The sequence below is a fragment of the Aegilops tauschii genome, chromosome 5 (assembly GCF_002575655.3).
Source record: "Aegilops tauschii subsp. strangulata cultivar AL8/78 chromosome 5, Aet v6.0, whole genome shotgun sequence".
NCBI classification, from domain to species: Eukaryota; Viridiplantae; Streptophyta; class Magnoliopsida; order Poales; family Poaceae; genus Aegilops; species Aegilops tauschii.
The window spans coordinates 46,803,098-46,827,286 of NC_053039.3; the positions used below are offsets into that span (position 1 = coordinate 46,803,098).

The 24,189-nt window shown below is 42.9% G+C and overlaps 1 protein-coding gene, 2 long non-coding RNA genes and 1 pseudogene across 3 annotated transcripts; 2 read left to right on the forward strand and 2 right to left on the reverse strand.

Annotated features, from left to right (window-relative positions):
- Window positions 1-3,468: 3,468 nt before the first annotated feature.
- Window positions 3,469-9,707, forward strand: LOC109759687 (wall-associated receptor kinase 5-like; annotated as a pseudogene).
- Window positions 9,708-13,424: 3,717 nt separating this feature from the next.
- Window positions 13,425-13,938, forward strand: LOC123493847 (uncharacterized). The gene is made up of 2 exons (XR_006663239.2): window positions 13,425-13,661; window positions 13,741-13,938. It is a non-coding gene; the product is annotated as an uncharacterized lncRNA (long non-coding RNA).
- Window positions 13,939-14,048: 110 nt separating this feature from the next.
- LOC123493848 (uncharacterized) lies at window positions 14,049-15,319 on the reverse strand. Its single transcript, XR_006663241.2, has 3 exons — window positions 15,088-15,319; window positions 14,806-15,009; window positions 14,049-14,734 (listed from the first exon to the last, which is right to left on the reverse strand). It is a non-coding gene; the product is annotated as an uncharacterized lncRNA (long non-coding RNA).
- Window positions 15,320-18,735: 3,416 nt separating this feature from the next.
- LOC109759685 (protein FAR1-RELATED SEQUENCE 5-like) lies at window positions 18,736-24,027 on the reverse strand. The gene is made up of 5 exons (XM_073499720.1): window positions 23,745-24,027; window positions 21,187-23,297; window positions 20,929-21,105; window positions 20,718-20,819; window positions 18,736-20,642 (listed from the first exon to the last, which is right to left on the reverse strand). Exons 2-5 carry the CDS (start codon window positions 23,286-23,288, stop codon window positions 20,618-20,620), a joined length of 2,406 nt encoding a protein of 801 aa, XP_073355821.1. The 5' UTR covers window positions 23,289-23,297; window positions 23,745-24,027; the 3' UTR covers window positions 18,736-20,617.
- Between the last annotated feature and the right edge of the window lie 162 nt (window positions 24,028-24,189).

Sequence of the window (24,189 nt, forward strand, 5' to 3'; positions counted from 1 at the left end):
TTGCAAGAATTAAATATCAAGTTGCGAAATTTGTATTATCACGTTTGAATACTCAAGGCACATTATGTTACTGACATGGCTAGATAATTACCTAGTTATCTCAACCTTAGCACAAAAATCAACGTAAGCAGTTTTGAAACAATATGTACTAAATCATTAAACCAAGAATATATATTTCATTTTGCAAAATAATAGACTTCAACTACATTTATCAATAAATGACCCATGGCTTAACCAAGCTTTGTGGTAGTGTTGGAACCTGCATCGCAAACATGTGCATGGTAACAGCCCTCATTCAATGCAGGATATTGCAACAAAATAGAAGCAGATGCAAAGGTGCAACGACAATAACTATCAGGCATCACGTTCATTTCTTGCCCCGTGTTCGGCCAAAGTCAATGCATTCCTAAGATTTTTCAGACAACTTGCATATGACGCCTTATAATTTTCTAGACTATATCCCATATATAATCAACTTTACTCTATCTCATATGTACCTTCTAACATGTATGAAATTGTATAGCAAATCACAACCTGGATAAGGAAGTCATCGAGTACCAATAAATTGATAGAAACATGTGCATTTAGTATTTTTAATTTTAAGAAAAGTTATCTAAAAATAAGGTACATCTCATGTATAGCAGGCACTACTTCACTGCAAGTCTGCAATATGCTACAAATACACATAGTGCGCAATTGGTATTCAATATCAAGAAAACAGGAAATCTTAAAACTGCTCTGTACACATACTGATTATGATCAACATCAGCTATATAGCTCATTGTAGAATGCAGTCTTGTTAAATCTGGAAGTAAGTCATGTGTATGCATTTAAGAGCATAATCTTAAGGGCTTGAATTAAAAAAAGGGGGGCAAAGACAGATTAATTGCCTCTGATCCATAACATATACATAGCAGCTGCCAGCCAACTCTTGTTGATCCTATCTAATACATGGACCTATTCGCCATTGAATAAGCCTACTGAATTAGCCGACCTCTCAAGCCACGCTGGCATTACAAGCATGGTTATACTGTCATAGTAAAACCACCTTGAAGCATTTCAGCAAACAATGCAATGGTTTCAGAATAAAATGTGTTTGGCCTAAAATGGGAGCACCTCTAGGCCAAGATTGAGCAACACAATCTTGTACCACTAAAATGCAGAACACGAAAATAGCTACAAAGTAAACTTGAGCATGCTGCACTTACCAAAAGCTAGTTGTCTACAGAGTCAAAATTGAATGGATGAAGCCTTATCATCGGGGTTGGGGAGTCGCGAGTCGCCTTATCATCACGATGGGGGAATCGCCGCGCAAGCAGCAAGCACGACCCCCATGCCACAGCCTGGACGATCATGGTTGGTGATGCGGCGGTCGCGACCAGCGCCACAAGCCCACAACTGACTATTGGCATGGCTCCCTCTCTTGCAGCGGGAGCAGTTTCTTGTGCTCCCCGTCACCTCTCTCAGCTTCATATGCCTCCTCCTCCTCTTCCGCTGATGCATTATATTGTATGTCACTGTTTTATGTTTCTGGAAAAAAACTGGAATTGAACTTTAGTTTTCGCTTCCCAATTGCATAAGTAAATGTACTGGCAAATCCAACAGAATAATAAGGGAGTAAACCATTTGTAGAATAAACTCTAGATCTAACAATATGGGAGATAGCCTTCATGTATGCATGTCATTATTCTCTCGCTTTTCTAAATGATGAGAGAAGCGCCAAATATGATGTCTAGGAAATGCGAGCTAGCTAAAGGATACAAGTCCAAAATCAAAACCAAGCTAGCTAATTAATGGCCTTTAAAAAACTAATGGTCTTTAACAAACCAAGCTAGTAAATAATTATGCAGTTGGCATGGATCAGTACAAGTTAAATTACAAGCAGCAACACCAATGGGATTACGGATCACCAGAAGCAACCATGCACAAACAAACACAAGAAAGCCCATAATTATGACAAAAACTGAAAGTTAAGGCCAGCCAAGTTCTATACGGAAAGGAGAGTCCAAAAGTTAAGTTTGGCGGTGCTAATTTCAGTATCTACATAGAACAAAGTCTTTAACAAAAAATCATAAATGAATTTAAGATGGTGGGAGGATTTTGGATAGTTGGCCTCATCGGAAATAGATGCATTCGGTTGTGCTTGAGGCAGATACGATAGTAAGATAGCGAATAAATCACAATGTTATTCAGGTATGAATTCTTAGGAATTCGATGCCACGTTAGAATTAACATATTTGCATCTATATTTGTAACATCTACTTGCAGACTGGTCGTCGAGTGGCTCAGGTTGTAGGCTGTAGGCATAGAGGTACAAAGATTTTGACAATGAGTAAACATATTGTCTGCATTTATTCAGAAAGCCATGCATTTGGACATAACAACTTGAGTTTGGTGGAAAACATACCTGATTTTTTCACAGCTTTGCTCAAGTCATCCGGTCACTGTCGTCGGACCTCACAAGGCATAACAATAGTTCCCTTGTGCCAACCCTGCAGCCCATTAGTCAGAAACACATCTTGTCTGTTTATCCTCTCCTTCAGCTACATCATCACCGATGTCACACCATTCATTCCCATTGTTCTTGATCTCCATAGCCACAACTACTACCACTGCCGAGCCAGAACCATGCTTGGAGAAAAGAAGAACCAAACAACACCGATGTTGCGATGAACCAGACTCTTGCCATAGATCAACATTGACGAGCATACAAAATGATTTAAAATTTCCTCACAAAAATATAGAACATGGAAGCAAATTGCGGATATAGAAGAAAATAAGGCAACATGTGGAATGGAAACTGGCCTCACCATGACACATGTCACTTTCACGATCCTTTCCAAACAGTGTATCCGTTGTCTTGGGAGAGGTCCCGATCAAGCGTTGGTAGCTGAAAATTTGAAAACAGAGCCCGAAGATTCAGATCAATAAAAATTACAGTGTCGCTGCTTACATAGCCTAGCACCCCTGTAATGGGAGAAATAGAAGTCTTCCAACAGAAAACTATGGCATAAAAGGAATATTCCCCAATGTGGCATAAAAGGAAGCGTGTAAATGACAATAGAGTAGACAAACGAAGTTATAGGACTAAGATGAGAAAAACCCCCTACTTGCCCATCCAATATACAATGATCAGTAGACAACATCGGGCTCATTTTATTACTACAACAACCTTGGCTGTTCCCGTACAAACGCAACATAAGCATAGATATTACCCCGACTATTTTGAGCAGGACATAACATATACCATCAGTGGGCAACCGGGCATCACAGATCAGCATTGAGAAGCCAATAATAGTCTGCAACATTCGATAACAAAATGAAGAGCCCATCGCAATGCACAATTACTCACAACAAAGAAAATTATTCGTGATTACAAAGTAACAACGAGCTGCTAATTTGGGGCAACACATCCAATTCCAAGCTGAACAACACAAGGTGTTACCATAGTACAATTTCGCACTGGAGATGGGACACCCACCCCTTGTTGTGTCCAACGAGGCACAAAGGGAAGGTGAATCTGCCGCTGCCACAACTCTAATCGACGTGTGGTTCCTGGTTCAGCTTTGGATTAATCTCCCCAGGTTTCAGAGAACTGAATGAGCTACATAGATGGACTAACAGCTAAATGAAACAATATTTAGTCTCTATATAGTGGAATATGATCTTGCAAATGGTGAACTGAATCTAGCTATAATGGACCAGTAATATACTACATGGAGCATAAATCTACATGTCGGTAGTTATAGTATCATTACTCAGTTTGAAAATGAAAATTTGTTTCCAGCATGGGTATGAAGCATGCATACCCGTGCACAATCAAGGATTGAAGTCCAAATCTCAGCATGTTCCATGTCACCTGAACATCACCGTATCCCCAATTAATCAAAAATATTGTTACTCCTGGTTGCCGTGAAATTTCTGCAACAAAGAGGGGTCAATTCAGTACAAAGAAGATAAAAGAGAGAAGGGAGACGTAGTGTTGTTGAGCTCTACCGACATAAGACACAGAAGCTAGCACCGGCCGGTTTTTGCTACACGCCCGAGCTGGATGACCTCCCCAAGCTGTTACCATGTGAGATCCAGACATCGGCATCGCCGACGCCATCACCGCATCACGCCGCGACTTCAGCCCGCCAGTCATATGCCTCCTCCGGCCACCGCCGCAAAACCACCCCAGCGCATAGAAGCCCACGCCCTCAGGTCGCTGCCCCCTGTGGTTTTGTAGCGCTAGAGAGACGACGAGAACATCATGCTTAGGGAGAGAGGGATGGATTCTACCTGATTTGCCGCCGCCGCCAATGATGCCACCACCCGCCGCCGACGTTTCAAAAGAGAGAGATGAACGAGAGGACCGGGAGGGGGTAGGTTTGCTCGACTTGAAGGGGAGCCGTGCGACCGTCGCCACTGTCTTGATCCTTCTCTGGATCCCGTAGGCGTCCTGGCGGCGATGGAACCCTAGAGTTGTGTTCGAGAGGAGAGAGCTGCGAGACCACGAGAGGGAGAGGGGCAGGGGGCATGATTTCCTTGGGATCGAAGACGGGGCGGCGGCAAGGGTCAGTGGCAGGGAGATCGGAGACGGGGCGGCGGCAAGGGTCGGCGGCAGGGAGATCAGAGACGGGGCGGCGGCGAAGGGATGTTGTACATGGTGGAGGGGGGACGGGAATGGAGAGGAGCGGGTTTTTTGTTCGTTCGCACGGGGGAAGCGAAGACGAAAAAAACCGGTTGAAAAAAAACCAGTCGAAAAAAACCCAGACGAAAGTGGGGGGACTATTCAACCAACTCGTCCATTAGGAGTAGAGATTATTGTCGCACTAAGAAACAATGATCCATGAGCTGAAGTGATTGATACTTGGAGGTTGGATTGTGAAGTGCTTCCTGGCCTGAAAATGGACTGCTTACATGCATAATGTCTGTCCGATTAGAAGTCAAATATTCATGCGACCATCAGCCTGGCTGCAGGCCATCACATCTAGGTACAAACAGGTATTGAAAGGTCCTGAAATAAACTAATAGGAGTTGAATTGGTAGGATTTAATTTTGATCACAATCCCTGAGGATTGAACTGGTAAAGGTGTCTAATTTATATTTCCCCACAAAAATATGAACAAGGGCCTATAAATTCTCACACTGATAGAGATTATACAATATTACTTTTTGTGGTAGCTTTCAATAATTACTGTAGCTGCATAAGAAATTCGCATTGACGATTTGAGAACAATGAAAGTAGGTTTTATCGTGTAGAGCTATGCAACCAATGCTATTCTATGTAGGTAGGTAATAGGTGGTGTTTACCTAAGTGGTATGACGTACATGATAGGAGATGACTAGATATATTTGTGTGCAAACAGATATGCACAGAATCAGTAATTTGGTAAAAGTAGACTTCACACTGGGTGGGATTAATAGTTGACTAGGACAAACCACCACCTACTACCTGGCTAGTTAATTGTTTGGGCAGACATACATCAGCTCGTTCCAAAACAAGAAGAGAAAAAAATGGTTGGGTATATCAATCATTATATTTCAACTTGTATTGGCATTGTATTTTCTTTTATAGGAGCCGTCTGCATCATGTGCCAAGTCAAATTGCTTCTAACAAGATAAAAGCTCGGGTGATCGGCTGCCCTACAGAACCTCGCCAAATCAAGCAAGCTAGCCATGCATCCAACCTCGCAGCAACAAGCATCAACACTAGTCCTAGTATCCTTCCTGAAACTAATTGTCTTCTTCTTGGAGATGGGATTGGCACCCGCTGTGGGTGGCGTGTGTTAAGCTTCATGCACTAGCCAATGCAACCAAAAGTCCGAACTGATGGAAAGGGCTAGTGCAGTCCACATATAATGTAACAGCGCCGTGTCGCTGGCGCTGCCAGGCTGCCCCGAGAAATGCGGCGATGTGGCGATCCCTTACCCTTTTGGCATCGGCGCGCAATGCGCTGCAGTCAGCCTCAACAGCTTCTTCAACCTCGACTGCAAAAACACCTCTCACCAGCTACAGCCGATGGTGGGGGGCCCAGGCGACGTGGCTATCAGCGTCGCCGACATCTCGCTGGAGCTTGGAGAGATACGGGTGCTCATCCCCGTCAGTTACATCTGCTTTACATCAAGTGTCGAATCGGCAACCACCACTGTGCTGTTCAGCCTGCGCGACACGCCATTCCTCCCATCCCCAGGGCGCAACCGCTTCACGGTCATTGGCTGCGACACCCTTGGGCTCGTTGGCGGTGTCCATGGGGACATGATCCAGTATCTCGCCGGTTGCTACTCCTACTACGAAGGCATCAGTAGTGCATCAGACGACGGATCACCGTGCACCGGGACAGGCTGTTGCGAGGCATCCATCCCAACCAACCTCACCGCCTTGAATGTGACGTTCCCAATTAACAGTAGCAGCGTATGGGGATTCAACCCATGCTTCTATGCCATGGTTGCTGAGGTTGGGTGGTACAGCTTCCGGCGCCGTGACCTCATTGGCCAGCTTGGGTTCGCCACCGAGAGGGCAAAGAACGGTGCACCTTTCATCGCGAACTGGGCAGTCAGGAACGGATCGTGCCTGGAGCCAAGAAACTATGCATGTGTCAGTACGAATAGCTACTGCGACAATACAAGCAATGGGCATGGGTACTTGTGCAAGTGCTCCCTGGGTTATGAGGGCAACGCCTACATCAACAATGGCTGTCAAGGTAACTACTGGTGGAATACTTGTGGGTCATATATAGCAAGCAGTTTGACTTATCTGATGTTTAATTGTTTTCTTGATGCCATCTTCAGATATAGATGAATGCATGCTGCGTGAGCAGAACCCCAAGTACAAAGAGTTGTATCCTTGCAGGAATGGTATCTGTCGCAACACTCAGGGGGGCTATAACTGTAAATGCAAGGGAGGAACAAAATCTGATGGTACAAATTTTGGATGTCGACCTCGTCATACTCGAGACGAACAGATGGCTATAGGCAAGTTCACTGTCATTTGTTTTATTTTATCTGACAAAAGATTGATATGTTTCTTTTAAATTTGATGAGTTGGGGCAACTCAATTTCATGTGCTTAAATAACTCGTAGACCTGTATGACCACAACAAAATTAACTTAATAGAAGTACATGATTTTGCAGGCCTAAGTGTTTCCGCCGCTGTGATGATATCGTTGGCATGCTTTTTGGCTATGCAATTACAAAGGAAAAGGCACAAGAAGGAGAAAGATGAGTATTTCAAACAAAATGGAGGGCTCAAGTTGTATGATGAGATGAGATCAAGGCAGGTCGATACTGTTCGCGTACTCACTGAAAAAGAGATCAAGATAGCCACTGACAACTACAATGAAGATCGAGTTCTTGGATGTGGCGGCCATGGGATGGTCTACAGGGGTACTTTGGATGACCATAGAGAGGTCGCCATAAAAAAGTCCAAAGTGATCAACGATAATTGCAGGGATGAGTTTGTAAATGAGATCATAATCTTGTCGCAGATCAACCACCGGAACATCGTGAGGTTACTTGGCTGTTGCCTGGATATATATATCCCAATGTTGGTCTATGAGTTTGTTTCCAACGGGACGCTGTATGAGCTTCTTCATGGTTCATGGTAGTGCTGATCACAATCTTTCACCAATTCCTCTGGACCTTCGCCTGAAGATTGCCACCCAATCAGCAGAAGCTCTTGCGTACTTGCACTCATCGACATCTCGCACGATCCTACACGGCGATGTCAAATCTGCCAACATTCTGTTGGATGATCAGCGCGATGCCAAGGTTGCAGACTTTGGGGCATCGGCGCTCAAGTCCATGGATGAAAGTGAGTTCATCATGCTTGTCCAGGGAACCCTTGGCTATCTCGACCCTGAGAGCTTCATCAGCCACCTCCTCACTGACAAGAGCGATGTCTACAGCTTTGGGGTCGTTCTCCTTGAGCTGTTGACGAGAAAGAAAGCTCTGTACACCGATGACAACTCCAGCGAGAAGAGATCATTGTCCCATAATATTCTCCTTATGTTTCGCCAAAACAAGCACCAAACAATGCTGGATTCTGAGATAACAGATGATGCTGCGGCCATGGTGATCGTCGAGAAGCTTACCACCCTCACCGTTCACTGCCTGAGCGTGAGAGGGGAAGACAGACCAACGATGAAGGAAGTCGCGGAGCGGCTGCGGGTGCTTTGGAGACACCAGATACATGCTTCCAGTGCTGGCGAAAATGGTTGCGACTTTGATAGCAACTATGGAAGATGGCCGTCGTCTGTAATTCTTCCTTTGGACGAGATGACAGACGGGAGCTTGGAGATGTGCAAACTGGTGCCGGACATATAGGTGTTTTGTCGTCTGTACACTTCATTCCTGTGTCTGAGAGATGTAATTACAGAAAAATATTTATTTTTGAACTTATTTATAGCTTTGGACAATATACGTGCAGATCATATACTTTACTCAAGTACAAAGAAACGGTGAAGCTGGAGACATGAATTCAGGTATACTACTCCGTGTTCTTTTTCTAAATGTAAACGAAAATCAACTAATTAGCAAAAGAATACAAGGAAAATAATATATGATCTGCTGTTAAAAAGAATAATGGGCTTCTTTTCTAATATAGGTGTAGCTTTTCTTCTTCATCGTCTTCCTTTTCATTTTATGACAGTAATACAGGTGTAGCTAGGAGTACATATACATGTGTCTGTGTGCAGCTTCGACGAAAAATATGCACTGACTGTTTGCTGAACTTTTGGTCTTGCTTGTGCTAATTTCGTTCCTGCATGCATCAGTACTTCTTAAGATGGCTCAGATTGCTTTTAGATTACTTCCAACTTTTACTCTGAATCTTGCCGTGCATGCATGGGAATGTGGTTCAGCTGGTAAGATTCTGTTGAAGTCTGAACCGCTGCAACGATCATTTTGTGCTTGTTCTGTTAAGATGTAATAAAGTGAGTTAGCAGATGGTCCTTTTTCTTTCTTTCTTTTTTGAATAAAATCTATGATGATCCTTTCCCCAGATGATCCACAATGCAGATGATCTTGTGATGGTTTGATCTGCAGTATCTACGTGTACTTCTGTTTGTCGTGGTCATCATTATCATCTGCATATTCTGTGTTTTGCACCATGGGTTATGCAGATCAGCAGTTGTCATACTGAAAATATTTGATACCCCCCTTTTGGTTTCGACTCATGAACCTAGGGTGATCGTCGTGTTTGTGTTCTGTTAAGACGTACATTGGATTGGATGGTCCTGTGATGGCTTGACCTGCAGGTTCTTTGTTACTTCAGTTTGGTGTGGCCACCACTGTGTCAATTTGGCTCCATCGATTTTTTTTCTTCAGATCATATGCGAGGGATTAATTTGCTAGGTTCTTGATTTTCTTGCTGGATGGTGACATGTTTTGTGGTGTCGACAGTTTCAGAATTTTGATCGATAGGTTCTTCATATGCTCAGAACAAATTAAACAGTGATTGCCACACATTCTTAACGCAGCTAGCTGGGCATGTAGACTCGGCTAGTCCAACAACATCTGGTCAAGTGTTGCTTTTTAGAGCAAAGCTAATTCGTGCAAGCGAGCGTGCTCTTGCCAAATTAAAGGAAAAGAAGGAAAAACCATTTACTTGCCAAATTAAAAAAAAAGGAAAAGCCACAGAAAATGGTTCGGGTTTGTTGTCCTCATTTAGAAATTAGAAAAGGTGGGGAAGGAGAGAGAGCTCACTAGAGGATGATGATGCCACCACATGAAACATGTGGGGATGTAAGCAATCCAAACAATTCAAAAAAAAAAGAGGACGATGATGCCTTGAAAACTTGTGGGGATGGATAGCACATGATGCCTTTACCACTTTATGCCTTGGGGAAAATTTATGGGGTTGGATAGCACATGATGCCTCACCACTTTATGCCTTGGGGAAAATTTATGGGGTTGGATAGCATATGATGCCTCACCACTTTATGCCCTCGCGCGCGTACCTCGTGCTCACGCTAGCCACCGTCGTCCACTTTGTCCTTATGATGGCTGCCGAGTCCCACAACATTGTCATGATCTACTGGACCATCTTCTTCATGGCGGGCGACTACGCCAGCTTCCTGGCCCTCATGTTGGGAGGTGAGGAAGATTGAGGACCCATTAGTTCAGCTCTTTAGATGAGGCACCCATGACTGACTGACGAGTAGTATACGTAGGCATTGATAAGTGGTTCTAGGAGAGCTTATGCTGTGATGATCGATCGAGTGCCGTGTGTGTGTGTGAATCTAGTAGCTACTAGCTAGTTTACTGTATTCTGTTAACTGGGTAGATATCCCTTAGCACATCATTGACTAGTACTAGTTATTTGCGTAGTAATGTGGGGCGCATAATTAGCCTATTGTGGCCGTCTGATCAAGATACAGTATGGAGCGACTGTTGACCAACTGGATCTAGTATGTTCCACCGTTTGGTTTCGAGTCCTGAAATATGGCAGAGCGCCTGCCTTTTATTGTAAAAAAGAATAGAGATGTAAACTGGACGATCCTGTGATGATTTGATCTGCAAGCTGTTTCTTTGTGTGCTTCAGTTTGGTATATGCTCACCAACTGTGTACATGCATGATTCATCAACTTCATAATATATACTGGTTTTAGTCAGTAATCTCGCTCTCATGCATGCATGAATGTGTTTTTAAGACAAGGAAAGGAAGTGCAGAGAAAAACGTCCATTGCTCAAAAAGAATCCTGAATAACAGGTTTACACATGTATGTTCTTCCATGTACTAGTATTATTCAAGCTCTGAATTCCAGACAACAAAGCACACGTGTTCAAGTACAGGAATATGGACTGTTACACACAAACCGCACCCCTGACAGTTCTTCAACTCAGTGCACTACACGCTACACATGCATACATCAGCCGCATGGATCTATTTTCCATGTCCCAACAACTATCTATTTTGACAATTTATTCGTTGCCCTGGCATCTCAGCAATCAGATGTTTAGTGCAGCAGCAACAGATTGTATCACTATGAATTTGCCATCTTATGCACACATTTAAATTAAAAGTTTGGTGGGCGCGTTTATAAGAAAAATGTTCAACATTCACAAAATTAAATATTTTTAAAAAATAGATAACTTATTAAAAAAATTCACAGTTTCAGACAAATGTTTCACATACATGTTATGATGACATTTCGAGTGAAATTTCAGATCATTTTATTCTTTATTCAGTAACATCTCAATTTATTTCAGGAAATTCTCAAATGAAATTTAAAATTTAAATGAATTTGAATTTTACTCTGGTCATGATTTGATAAATTTGAATTCATTTTCACTAAAAGCACAATATATACTAAAAATTCCTACATTAATTAGAAAATGCTAGCCCTCAATCCGGTGGACCTATTAAAGCTATTAATCCACGGTCGTTCAATCTACGTAACATAACTATATGGTAAGTTCATAGGGGGGGTTCAGATGAGATGATCTTGCTTATTTATTTTTTTGAATAATCTATGATGATCCTTTCCCCAGATGATCTAATTGCAAATGATCTTGTGATGGTTTGATTTGCAGGATCTCCATGTACTTCGTTTTGTTTTGCTCATCGTCATTGTCATCTGCATTTTCTATGAATTGCACCACGGATTATGCAGCGCAAATTTCATATAGGTGATCAAGCTAACTGAAAATATTTGTTGTTCCCCTTTTAGTCTTGACTGATTAACCTATGGCGATCTCTTGTTTGTGTTCTGTTCAGACATACTAGATTGGATGATCCTGTGATGGTTTGGCCTGCAGGTTCTTTGTTACTCCAGTTTCGTATATGGTCACCACTGTGTCAATTTGGCTCCATCGATTTATTTTTCTTCAGATCATATGCGAGGGGTTAACTCGCTAGGTTCCTGATTTTCTTTTTGAATGTTGACATGATTCATGTGTTGGGAGTTTCAGACTTTTGATCGACCGGTTTTTCATATGCTCGGAACAAATTAAAAAGCGACTGTCACACCGACTAGCTGGTATGTAGGCTCAGCTAGTCCAACAACATCTGATCAATTGTTGGTCTTAGAGCAAAGCTAAAGCAAATTCAGGTAGACGAGTTGGTCTCTTACCTTTTCAAAGTAAAGAAAAAGAAGGAAAAACAATAGAACATGGTTCGCGTTTGTTGTCCTCATCTAGGAATTAAGAAAAGTGTAGAGAGAGAGAGAGAGAGAGAGAGAGACGATGCCTTGAAAACATGCACGGTTGGATTGCACATGATTCCTCACCACTTTTATTTTGGGGAAACTTGCGTGGTTGGACAACACATGATGTCTCGCCACTTTATACCTTAGTGAAGGCATGTCATTATCGTCACAAACCATTTTTTTTCGAAAATGATAACATAGGGCGCTTCCTATTCGGTGCGTAGGCTATCGCCGAGCATGGGCGCGCGTAACACCCCCCCCCCCCCCCTCTCCCGGCGCGCTGGATGTCGTATGGGCTGGCCCATTTTACGTTTTTTTTTCCTTCTTTCCTTATTTTCTTTTTTCCTTTTTTGGTTTTTCCCTTTTTCTTTTCTCTTGTTTTTTCATGTGTTTTTGCGAATTTCCCTTTTCAAATTCGCGAACATTTTTTTGTTCATCCTATTCAAAAACAGTTCATCAACTAAAAAATGTTCATCAATTGAAAAATTGTTCATCGAATTCGTTTTTGTTCATCGGGAATTATTAAATGTTCAACAATATTCAAAATTTGTTCATTGTATTCAAAATTTGTTCTTCAATACCTACATTTGTTCATTGGTTTAAAAAATGTTCATCAAATTCAAAATTAGTTCATCCAGTTTTTTTTCTAAAAAATTGTTCATCTAACTCAAAAAATGCGCATCATATTCAAAATTGTTCACCATAATTTTACAAATGTTCATCAATATCCAAATTAACTAGCATTTTTTGAATTCACAAACATTTTTCAAATTCATGAACATTATTCGAATTCAGGGACAGTTTTCGGCTCCTCCAAAATTTTCCAAAAAATCCCATTTTTTTAATTTTGGAACTATTTCAAAATCCAAAATTATTAAAATAAGAGAAAAGGAATAAAAAAACAAAAAACAAAGAGACATTTTACGGTGCATCCGATGAATTTTGGCCGTTCATTTTTCTGTATGGATGGCCCAGATATGGAAATACTACTCCAGATTTCTGGTAGTATATTTTGCGATCAGGGGTAGTTTCGGTAGTTCACTGTTTAACGAAAACGCGGGTTGGTTCCCCCGAAAAACAAGTGAAGGGCATTAGTGGAATTTAACGTGATCATTTGTTTTTTCAATAGCCATCGTTGCCCTTCCTCGCCCGCAGTCTGACGGCCCACGCACAGAACCGAATGAAAGGTGAAAGGAAAAGGGCGACCAATGGCGGCGCTATGGCGACAGGACGACGGCGAACCCCGGTCGCCGTGAGTACCCTCCGCGCAATATTTGCGGGCGGTATGGTTTGGCGCCCCGCCGTACTCGGAGGAGCCAGCACCGCGGGCGCCGCCCCTCCCCGGTTTCCTAGGCGGCTGTGGTCGGCGGCTAAATGTCCCCGCCGCCCGTGTTCCCCTCCTAAGCTGCGGGATGTGGAGCGGGTCGCCGAGGGGGAGGACTAAGGCGAGACGACGCCGGCATGCCCCGTCGCCGTCAAGGCCCTACGCGCCGCCGACCAGTGCCGTACAGATCTGTCGCGGCCGATGCAGGTACTCGCATCCGACCCATCGATCCATTGGCCCCCATTTCTTTTGTCGAGTTCCTAAGCTAGCTTGTCCATCGTAAAAGCTGATCCAGCCATGGTCCTCGCCTAGGAGGAGGACGAGTTTCATCACACCAGCAGTAGTTCAGGTCCATGCTCATCCTCTCTGCTCATCTTGTGTCGTTGTTCAAATTCAGAAATCAACACTAGCTTGTATAGCAGCAAGTCCGAAAGTAGCTCATGTACACAATGATTTTTTTTGTATGTGATATTAGTGCAGAGCATGTGCAGTTTCAGATTCCACAGAGAGCATGTTTCAGTTTCAGATTAAGTCATAGTCATATGAACAGACATTCCAGTTCAGACACCTGTTAAACACTCAGAGGTTAGGCAATGGCTAGTTCCCAAGTTGGTGGCCAAGTTGGCTCATCCTTTGACATTTTGTAACGGGGTAAGCAAACAGGACAGCATTTGCCTATCGTTCATTGGCATAATACAGAACTGAAACCCCAGGTTTAAAAAGGATGTGTTGCTTCCAAGGACACAAGTAGCAAGGAAATTGCGACCGGTAGTGTAAAGCCACTTAGAAATTTGGTTTTTGAAGCACATCCTATAAACCAAAGGGAATTGCATCATTAAACAAAGAATACAAGATTTTGTGCATGAAAGACTTTAATTAAAAATTAATGTAGATATTCAATGCAGATAAAAGTAGTAAATGTACGGCAATTTGCCGTATATATGAAGTAGCACAACCAAAAAAATTGTTTGATACATCTCCGCTGTATAGATAAAGTAATAAAATTGAAAACGGTGTGGAAACCGTCTACGGGGCAAAAACCACACCACGCCCAATCCTATTAACTCTACCCTAAGTCCAGCAGCACACAACTATAGTGCGGAACCATCGTCTCCTGAGACATCTCCGCTGTCGTTGTGTCCGTCGTCACCTCCGAGGTCGAGGTCTTCTAAATCATCTTCTAAATCAACTGCTGGTATGGCCTTCCGAACTTTCAACTCATTGTGAGGTGAATTGATCAAGGCAGCAGCAAGCCATCTTCTGAACTGTCTTATGTCATCCTGCATAGGAGGTAGACGTTAGGACCCTTTGTATATGTGAAAGTTAAGTTAGATAGGGAAGATGTAGTTACCTGGTTGAATATTGCCGACAATCTCACTCCGGTCCAATATTGGATGAATTTCAACACCCAGAGAGCACAGGAACAGCCATCTGTTTGCTGTGGCACTTCATAGTCTTTGATAGGCCACGAAGCCACTTGAGTGTCCGGCCATCTACTTCCTTGCATTCCATTTTCCATCACTGCTATATCAATATGTGTTTCCATTCCAAGAAGCTGCAAGTAACATATCACTCAATTTAGTACCGTATTCGTATAAACTGTAAGTTATATAAAATGTTGTTAGAGCCTCACCGCAGCAATTACTTCTTTCCGGTTGTTGCGTGATTGGAGTGAGTCCAGAATTTGAATCTCCCTCTTTTGGGAGTTGACAACAGCCAGGAACCAGTGGTTCTTGGGAATATTTGAAGGTAGGAAAATCTGCGTGCAAAATTTGTAAGTGGTTTGAAGTGCCTAAAAATAAAATTTCTTATTATTATAACAGAAGGGTGGATGTTGTTACCATGTCATGTTTAAGGTAGTTATCTCCCCATTTAGTGCTTGATTTGCCGCTTAAAACATCCAAGGTACAATTCGGGACTGTGCCATCTCTCTTCAGGATGTTGACGATGGTCGACCTTTCGACATACACGGTACCATGATCTCGTACACCTTCTAGTCCGTCCAGACGTAGGAGTTCGATTGCCGCATCGAGCACCTAAGAAAGAAGATATTAGTTCAATTGGAAAACATATAAATAATCAAAGATACCATATTGCGTTAGCACTTACATCGTCATCCACCCAAGCTGCAAAGGAGGAATGATCTGGTGTTGTAAGGCATTTAAGATACTTCTGCGTTAGAAGTATGTCCTTGAACTTCACCAACTTGGCGGTCTCTGGAGTACTGTTTACATAATCTGCTACTATATTCTGTGTAACTCGATCTGTTTCTGCCTGAAAATTGATCAAGTCCTCCTTGAGTTGTTTTAGCTGCTGGCTGTTGCTTTTCCCGGGATTCATCTTCTTATTCTGTGTGTACTCTGTTGAGATAGAGCTCTTTTCTTTCTGAGCGCGGGGGTGTAAAATTCGTATTCCTCGCTCTGAAGGAGTGAGGACTTCTTTTTCTTCCGGCCGTCATGTCTGACACGCCTCCCTATGGAGTCCATGGCATCCATGGACGTAGGCTTGACCTTCTGTGATATTTGACTTAAGGTTAGGAATATGGGTTGAGAAAAACGTTTGTTAGCAATTTGGTTCAGACATGTGATGCTGACCTCAGATTCGGAGGGTAAGTTCTTGCTATCGTCTCTTTCAGTCTTTGACTTCTGGGGGTGTACATATGTTCTCTTCACCTTCTGCAATATTGTCATCAAGTTAAGAATATGGTTGAAATAAAACCTTTGCTAGCAATATGGTTCAGACATGTGATGCTGACCTCAGATTGGGAGGGTAAGTTCTTGCTGTCACTCCTAAAACGCTTACCAAATGAGTCCACAGCGTCATCTCTGTCTGTTTTTCCTTTGTGGGGGTCCACAGGTGTTTTCTTTACCTTCTGTACAGATGAACAAGTTAGCAGTAAGTATGGTTGACAAAAAAACATTGTACCAAGATGGAATTCATACCTCAAATTCCCCAGCAAGGTTCCTGCTGGGGTTGCTGTAGACACACTTTGGCACTTCATTTGTACTAGCAGCAACATTCTTTGAGGTTTTCTAAAAATAAAAAATGGTTAGCATACATTCTCTGACATGAAGACAGTTAGAAATGTTGTGACATACCTTGATATTATTATCAACTCTCTGACCCTCATTAAAGTCCTTCTGTCCTACGCCAAATCGATAATCCTATTAATGGAAAAAATGTTAGTCATGCACGAAGGATGAATTACAAAAAAAACAAATGCATACATTGAATGCACAGATGAAGTCCTCCAAACGCATGCTGTTTTGCTTCTGGCGCCTTTGTACTCCGTCCAGTTGTGCGGAAATCTCTGAATATTGCTGAGACACTATTGCTTTCATCTCTCCCACCTGGGCGAGTACGCGGCCTAGTGTCCCATCGACCTACAAGTTAAGATAAATAAGAACTGATTGTTTCATAAAATTATTTGTACAAACAAATAGTTTCAGCCTAAGAAACGAGTAGTATCATTGTACAAGTTACATAGGACGTACCTCAAAAGCAGACTTTGTATGTTGATGTGAAACCTTGCGCACTGGCTTCCAAGGGCGCCTGAGGTCCTCAACCATCTGCAATTTTTTTATATTATGAGCAATTTTGCAAAAACTGAGCAGATGACAACTAGTAACAGTAAGCATATACCTGTCCTACTCCTACGTAGTTCTGCGATATTATTTTGTCCACCTTTCCAGCCTTTGCTTCGTCCAGTATTGGATCAATGGTTTATCTCGTTGAAGATAGGAAATGGTGCAATCAATATGGTCGACTCGGAATTTCTCATAGAACCAAGTCTGCAAGAGAATTAAAAAGAATACATAAGTGACCAATTAAAGAATATCATAGGAAATAATGAGTTCGTACTACCTGCAGTAGTGGGAGGTTCCCCTCCAAGTTTGCGGCACCGTTCACAAACTTCCTCACACTTGACATTAAGTGGTCGAGAGATAGTTTAGCATAATTTATGGAGTTTATAGTATGTATGTCCACAACAATTCCCAAATATTTGGGATCAACATAGGGTTGTGTCGTTGGGCAAACCAACTTGCCAATGGTGTACAAGACGTAAGGCTTCACAAACCGTGGCCTCTCTTCGCCGATCATCTTCTTACGAAGACCTGAAAAGGTTGTTTGTCAAGAATTGTAAGTATTGTAATTATGAAATTTGTTCCATTATCAAACGAAAAAATAGTTCTGAAAATATCATATACCTTTCAAGGTCAGTTTGTTATCTTCAGGATCTTTTAAATCAAGCCATAGGTCCTGCACTTCTTTGAACGGAGGAGGGACATAGTCCCTCCCCATGCTAGGCAGGCCTGTGATGTGTTCTACGTCTTGCAAGGTTATTCTCATAGGTACCCCGCGTATTACAAACGCGTCAACTTGTGAATCGTATGTGCTAGCAATCGTAACTTTCTAGAATCCTCCAAAATTTTCCTATCAAAAATAACACCTCCTTAAAATATTTTGCATGCAATCCCGTAGGGCGTGCATGCCTCATCTCCTTCCGTTGCTAACGATAGCTACTTTTCTTTTTTCTGGAAAGAAAACAAAATCGCTGGTCGGTTATCTATTTCTGTTAGACTACGCATATGTATCATTTATCTCCCCACGAAGGGGCCCCACCTCCCTTCCAATCACGCCCTCAGAAAAAAGCGTTCGCTACACATATTAACACGACGAATAACGTTCTCATATAATGTGCAGCATTGCTATACAGACGACAGTACGTAGACGATTATTGAACGACAATCCATTTAAACCGTCCATGCATGGCAACAGTTGTCTGCAAACCGCTGGATGGACCATCGTGCAAGGGTCGTTCACCCTATATGTCGTGTGTACAACAGTTTCGTATAATGTGTTCACCTCCATTACAAATTTTCATGGCCGCATTATTTGGGCACGGATGCCCGGACCCACGCAAGTATGAGCTAGTATGAGTTGTTCGGACCCACATGATGCCAAATGTCAGTACGAGTCGTCCGAACCCACAAGTGTCAGTACGGCAACAACATGGCAAGCACACATGCCAATTTTCATTCACATCTACCATTTTATGCAATTTCTATGGTTTTCCGATGAAAAAACCATAAAATACTGGCCGGTCGTGACGCAACGTGTGTTTGGTGTCTGAATTCGTTCATTTTTTGCATGGGAGCCTTCCATGGGCATTCCCACATCATGCCAAATTTTGGAATCATGTTGTGCATGGCAAGAGATACACCATGTGGAAACGTGCTGCTTCGGTTAGGACGAAAGGCCAAGTCTGAAAGTGTTTTTTTTCAGATCCACCAAACGGACCCAAATTTTGTACACACGCACACAACAACATGGCAAGCACACATGCCAATTTTCATTCACATCTACCATTTTATGCAATTTCTATGGTTTTTCGATGAAAAAACCATAAAATACTGGCCGGTCGTGACGCAACGTGTGTTTGGTGTCTGAATTCGTTCATTTTTTGCATGGGAGCCTCCCATGGGCATTCCCACATCATGCCAAATTTTGGAATCATGTCGTGTATGGCAAGAGATACACCATGTGGAAACGAGCTGCTTCGGTTAGGACGAGAGGCCAAGTCTGAAAGTGTTTTTTTTTCAAATCCACCAAACGGACCCAAATTTTTTACACACGCACACAACAACATGGCAAGCACATATGCCAATTTTCATTCACATATACCATTTTATGCAATTTCTATGGTTTTCCGATGAAAAAACCATAAAATACTGGCCGGTCGTGACGCAACGTGTGTTTGTTTGGTGTCTGAATTCGTTCATTTTTTGCATGGGAGCCTCCCATGGGCATTCCCACATCATGCCAAATTTTGGAATCATGTCGTGTATGGCAAGAGATACACCATGTGGAAACGAGCTGCTTCGGTTAGGACGAGAGGCCAAGTCTGAAAGTGTTTTTTTTTCAAATCCACCAAACGGACCCAAATTTTTTACACACGCACACAACAACATGGCAAGCACATATGCCAATTTTCATTCACATCTACCATTTTATGCAATTTCTATGGTTTTTCGATGAAAAAACCATAAAATACTGGCCGGTCGTGACGCAACGTGTGTTTGGTGTCTGAATTCGTTCATTTTTTGCATGGGAGCCTCCCATGGGCATTCCCACATCATGCCAAATTTTGGAATCATGTCGTGTATGGCAAGAGATACACCATGTGGAAACGAGCTGCTTCGGTTAGGACGAGAGGCCAAGTCTGAAAGTGTTTTTTTTTCAAATCCACCAAACGGACCCAAATTTTTTACACACGCACACAACAACATGGCAAGCACATATGCCAATTTTCATTCACATATACCATTTTATGCAATTTCTATGGTTTTCCGATGAAAAAACCATAAAATACTGGCCGGTCGTGACGCAACGTGTGTTTGTTTGGTGTCTGAATTCGTTCATTTTTTGCATGGGAGCCTCCCATGGGCATTCCCACATCATGCCAAATTTTGAAATCATGTCGTGTATGGCAAGAGATACACCATGTGGAAACGAGCTGCTTCGGTTAGGACGAGAGGCCAAGTCTGAAAGTGTTTTTTTTTTCAAATCCACCAAACGGACCCAAATTTTTTACACACGCACACAACAACATGGCAAGCACATATGCCAATTTTCATTCACATCTACCATTTTATGCAATTTCTATGGTTTTTCGATGAAAAAACCATAAAATACTGGCCGGTCGTGACGCAACGTGTGTTTTCTTGCTCTTACTGACTCATGATGCACTTATGGTCCATCAGAAAGCGTCCGAACATTCAGATCAATTATGGAAACATGATCAATCAATTCCATGTATAACGTACGACTGGCACGGCCATGCATGACCGCTGTGAGAAGGATTAGCACGAGAGAAACTGCAAGTATGTTCATTCACACAAACACAAAGAGAAGATGGCACGTACGTAGTCATGCAGTACGATAACAACAAGAGTCAACACTGATGCATCTTGTAAATTCCAAACTCATAAACGGGAAAATGTAGCGTGCATGTACATCTCATTCAAAGTACAAATATAACTCTGATGATAAATTCCGTAGTAAAAAACTGAATGTATAACACTTGTGACCAACAATTCGATAGAATAATGGCAAACAGAAAGTGGCTTCATTGTCATCTTTTCTTTGTCCCCCTTGTCTGTCTACTTAGACTTTCCAGCCGTTTTCCTGTACAAACTCAAATAAATTAACATGGTATCGACACAGGGTTCAACATGTACTTCTGAAAATGCATAAACTTACTTGAAAGGTCTTTTGTTCTTAGCACACACTTCGTCATTGTTCTCTTTTCTCTTTGTCCCCCGAGTCATCATACTAACTTCAGTCACCTTTGCTGAAGCTTTCCTGTGTAGTGCAAAACATTGTTTAAATTGCACATATTAGCATGCTTCAACAACAGTTCGACTTGCACAAGTACAGTAGACAAGATACATGATTTTTTTTTAAAACTTACTTCACCGGTTTCCTCTTCTTAGCACGATCCTCTTCTTCTGCCGCCTCTTCTTCTTCTTCTTCTTCTTCTTCTTCTTCTTCTTCTCCTTCTCCTTCTCCTCCTTCTTCTTCTCCTGCTTCTTCTACAGTATTGTTCACTTTTTTCTTCCTCCCCCTACTCAACTGACCATGAACTTTCCTGCAAAAAGTAAACCATATTGACAGGCTGCAACCAAGAAATGAACATATGCAGTACACATCAAAATGACCAAACACTTACTTCAATGTTTTCTTTTTTGCTTGCAAATTCTCCAGGAATGGCTTCAACCTCTTATTCGATTCTTTGGCTGGTCTGCCTTTGGGATTTATTATTGGTTTAGGGTCTTGGACTTGATCTGTAAACCATTGCCGCGCCCCAGAAAAATAAGCCGGCATAGGAACAAATGATGGCGTGCCAGTATTCCCATCATTTTTGTTGCCCTCGTCCAATATGCTCCTCAGGTACTCCATCACCTTTTCTGACTGCATTTCACTAGCTGAGGCCGTGAATAAAGCCTCACTAGCCATATTGCGCAGTTCATGGTACTTATCCATCTGTTCTGACCATACATGTGTATTGGCACTCCTCACAGAACCGAAAGCAGGCTTGGCTTGCATTGTCCATCTAGCCTTCACACAACATGCGGGGATGGTGCATATCCCATTGTACTTCAAAACGCAAAATATATGAGCACATGGAAAATCCTCGCTTTCCATCTTCCTACATCCACAATATGCACTTTCCATCTTAGATCCATCAAAAATACATGTGACATGGAACCTAACGTGCACCGACTCTTTGCGAGCAACTCCATAGCTAACCAAACCAGTGTCCTCTTCCACCTCAAGAACATTCCATCTTGATAAGTTGACAATCTCGTCCTTTACCTTACTGAACATAACAGGGGTATAAATAGATGAGGCACTTATCTCAAGTGGATCGGCAGTCAATCTAGTGAAGGAGATTGTGTGCGAAGCTACAACGTCCAATGCTGCTTCATTCCTACGCAAAACTGACACACAGTGTTCAACGTGTTGCACGAGATCAACGAGTTTCATTCTCCTATTCAGGTGCACATGAAGCCTCGAGTTTAGAGACTCACTCCTCTGATTGCTCAACATCCCTAGGAAATACCTTCCCTTGTTATATGCTACAGACCACTTTTCTCTCAGCTCGTACATCCTGTGAATCCATGCATCTTTCTTTTTCCTTGTGATTCTGAATCTCTTCTTATAAGCCAACCAGCGTCTCTCAAACTCATGAACCTCCATGGCATAGTAAATAAATTTCCTAAATTCCTTAAGCTTTTCCTTTCGGAGGTGAAGCACCATATTCTGCTCGATATGCCAGCTGCACAGACGGTGATATGTGCTAGGCCAGACTGATGATATGTCTTTGGCCATTGAAACGTCGCCGTCTGTGATCGCTGAAATGGGATGCTTCTGGTGCATTGCCTCCAAAAAAACCTGAAGCAGCCACTCATATGAGTCAGCCGACTCGTCGGATACAAGACCAACCCCAAACACGACTGTGCTGCGGTGATGGTTCAGCCCCACAAATGGAACAAACGGCAACCTATATTTGTTTGACCGGTATGTGCTGTCAAACACCACCACACCACCAAATGCAACATAGTCCAAGCGAGATTGGGCGTCTGCCCAGAATATGTTCTGCAGATGCCCATCACTGTCTGTGGTGTATCTGTAAAAAAAATCTGGGTCTTTCATCTGTTGTGCTGTCATGTAGTTCAGCATAAATTGAGCATCGCTACCTTCTATCTTTTTCTTCTTCTCCAACGCGACATGGTTATACAGATCGCGAGATATAAATCCAACCTTGCCCAAACCACCAGCCTGCTTCTCCATCACATCCATTATCTGATGTGTGCGAAGTCCACCAACCGAGTACTCAATGACATCCGCCTTCTGTGGATCGGTCATGCCACGATGAGACCACAAGAAAGGTGACAACTCAGGATTTATGAATGGATGGCTATGTTGGTCAACAAAATTCTTTACAAACCACAACGCAGTGCTTGCTTGAAGCTCAACCTGCAAAAGAGCAGGACAACCACACCGAGAGAGTGCCCTTGGCGTCCTTTTCTTGTCGGTTTCATCAAAGTGCTTTACGTCACGATATCCTTGTTTGCAACACACAAACGTCCTCCGGTATGCATTTTCCTTGTTTCCCTTATATTTCAGATCGCCCTTTCTAACACCAAACCCTTTGTTCTTCGCATACCCTAAGTAGAACTTGTACGCTTTGTTCTCACTTTTAAATGTCTGCCTGACCATCGAGTCGTACTCCATAAATTCATCTATCGAGATGCCTTCGCCAGCCATGCCGATATCCTGCCATAAGAAACAGCAAAACCTGTTACATATTTACATGAAAGAAAATACGCTGCAACTAAAACATATTAATTATACATTGTCAACGATTATCATCTGTAACTGAACCAATAATCTCTGACATCCTTACTAATTTTCTGAGCAGCCAAGAATCCTACTGGCCATAGTATTTAACCCATCGTTTTCATGTTCTAAGAAATCTGTATTATGTTCTTGTTAGAAGTAACATGCATCCCACAATATCAAACTCATAATCTGAGAGTTCTCACACACACTACTATTCCTTGCTAGGAAAAATGAGAAGAACTAGGAACCTCTCACACACTACTAATCCAGCATCCACACGGACAGAAAACCCAGCAGCCATTTTCGGATTCGTATTGCGTGCACAGCCAGCATCCATGTGCGCCCAGCTATGGTGTTTGGGGAGCATCAGAGGCAACGTACCTATGCGAGGGATCTCAACCACGACGCGCGGAGGAACCGATCTCGGGCGCCGTCCGAAGATCCTTCGATGGAGAGAGAGGGCCGCCGGGCGGCGCGGGCCGGCTGCGCCGTTGAAGATCTTGGGGCCCCGTCCAAGATCTTGCGGCGGCGCCCGCAGGGCGGGAGACGGAGCGGCCGCCCCAGTGCGACTCAGGAAACGGCGACCGATGGGCGGGGGAAGGAGCGACCGCAGGGCGGGAGAAGGAGAGGCGGCCCCTGTGCGACTCAGGCGACGGCTGCCGGGCAGAGAGGCGGCGGCAGAAAAATGAAGAACGCACGAGAAGTGAAACCTACGAACTAAGATAGGGCAATTCTATTCCAGCTGTGATTACTTACGTTATTAATCACAGCAATTACCCATATTATTAATTAATAACATTATCATTAAGAAAGGACTAATCTACCC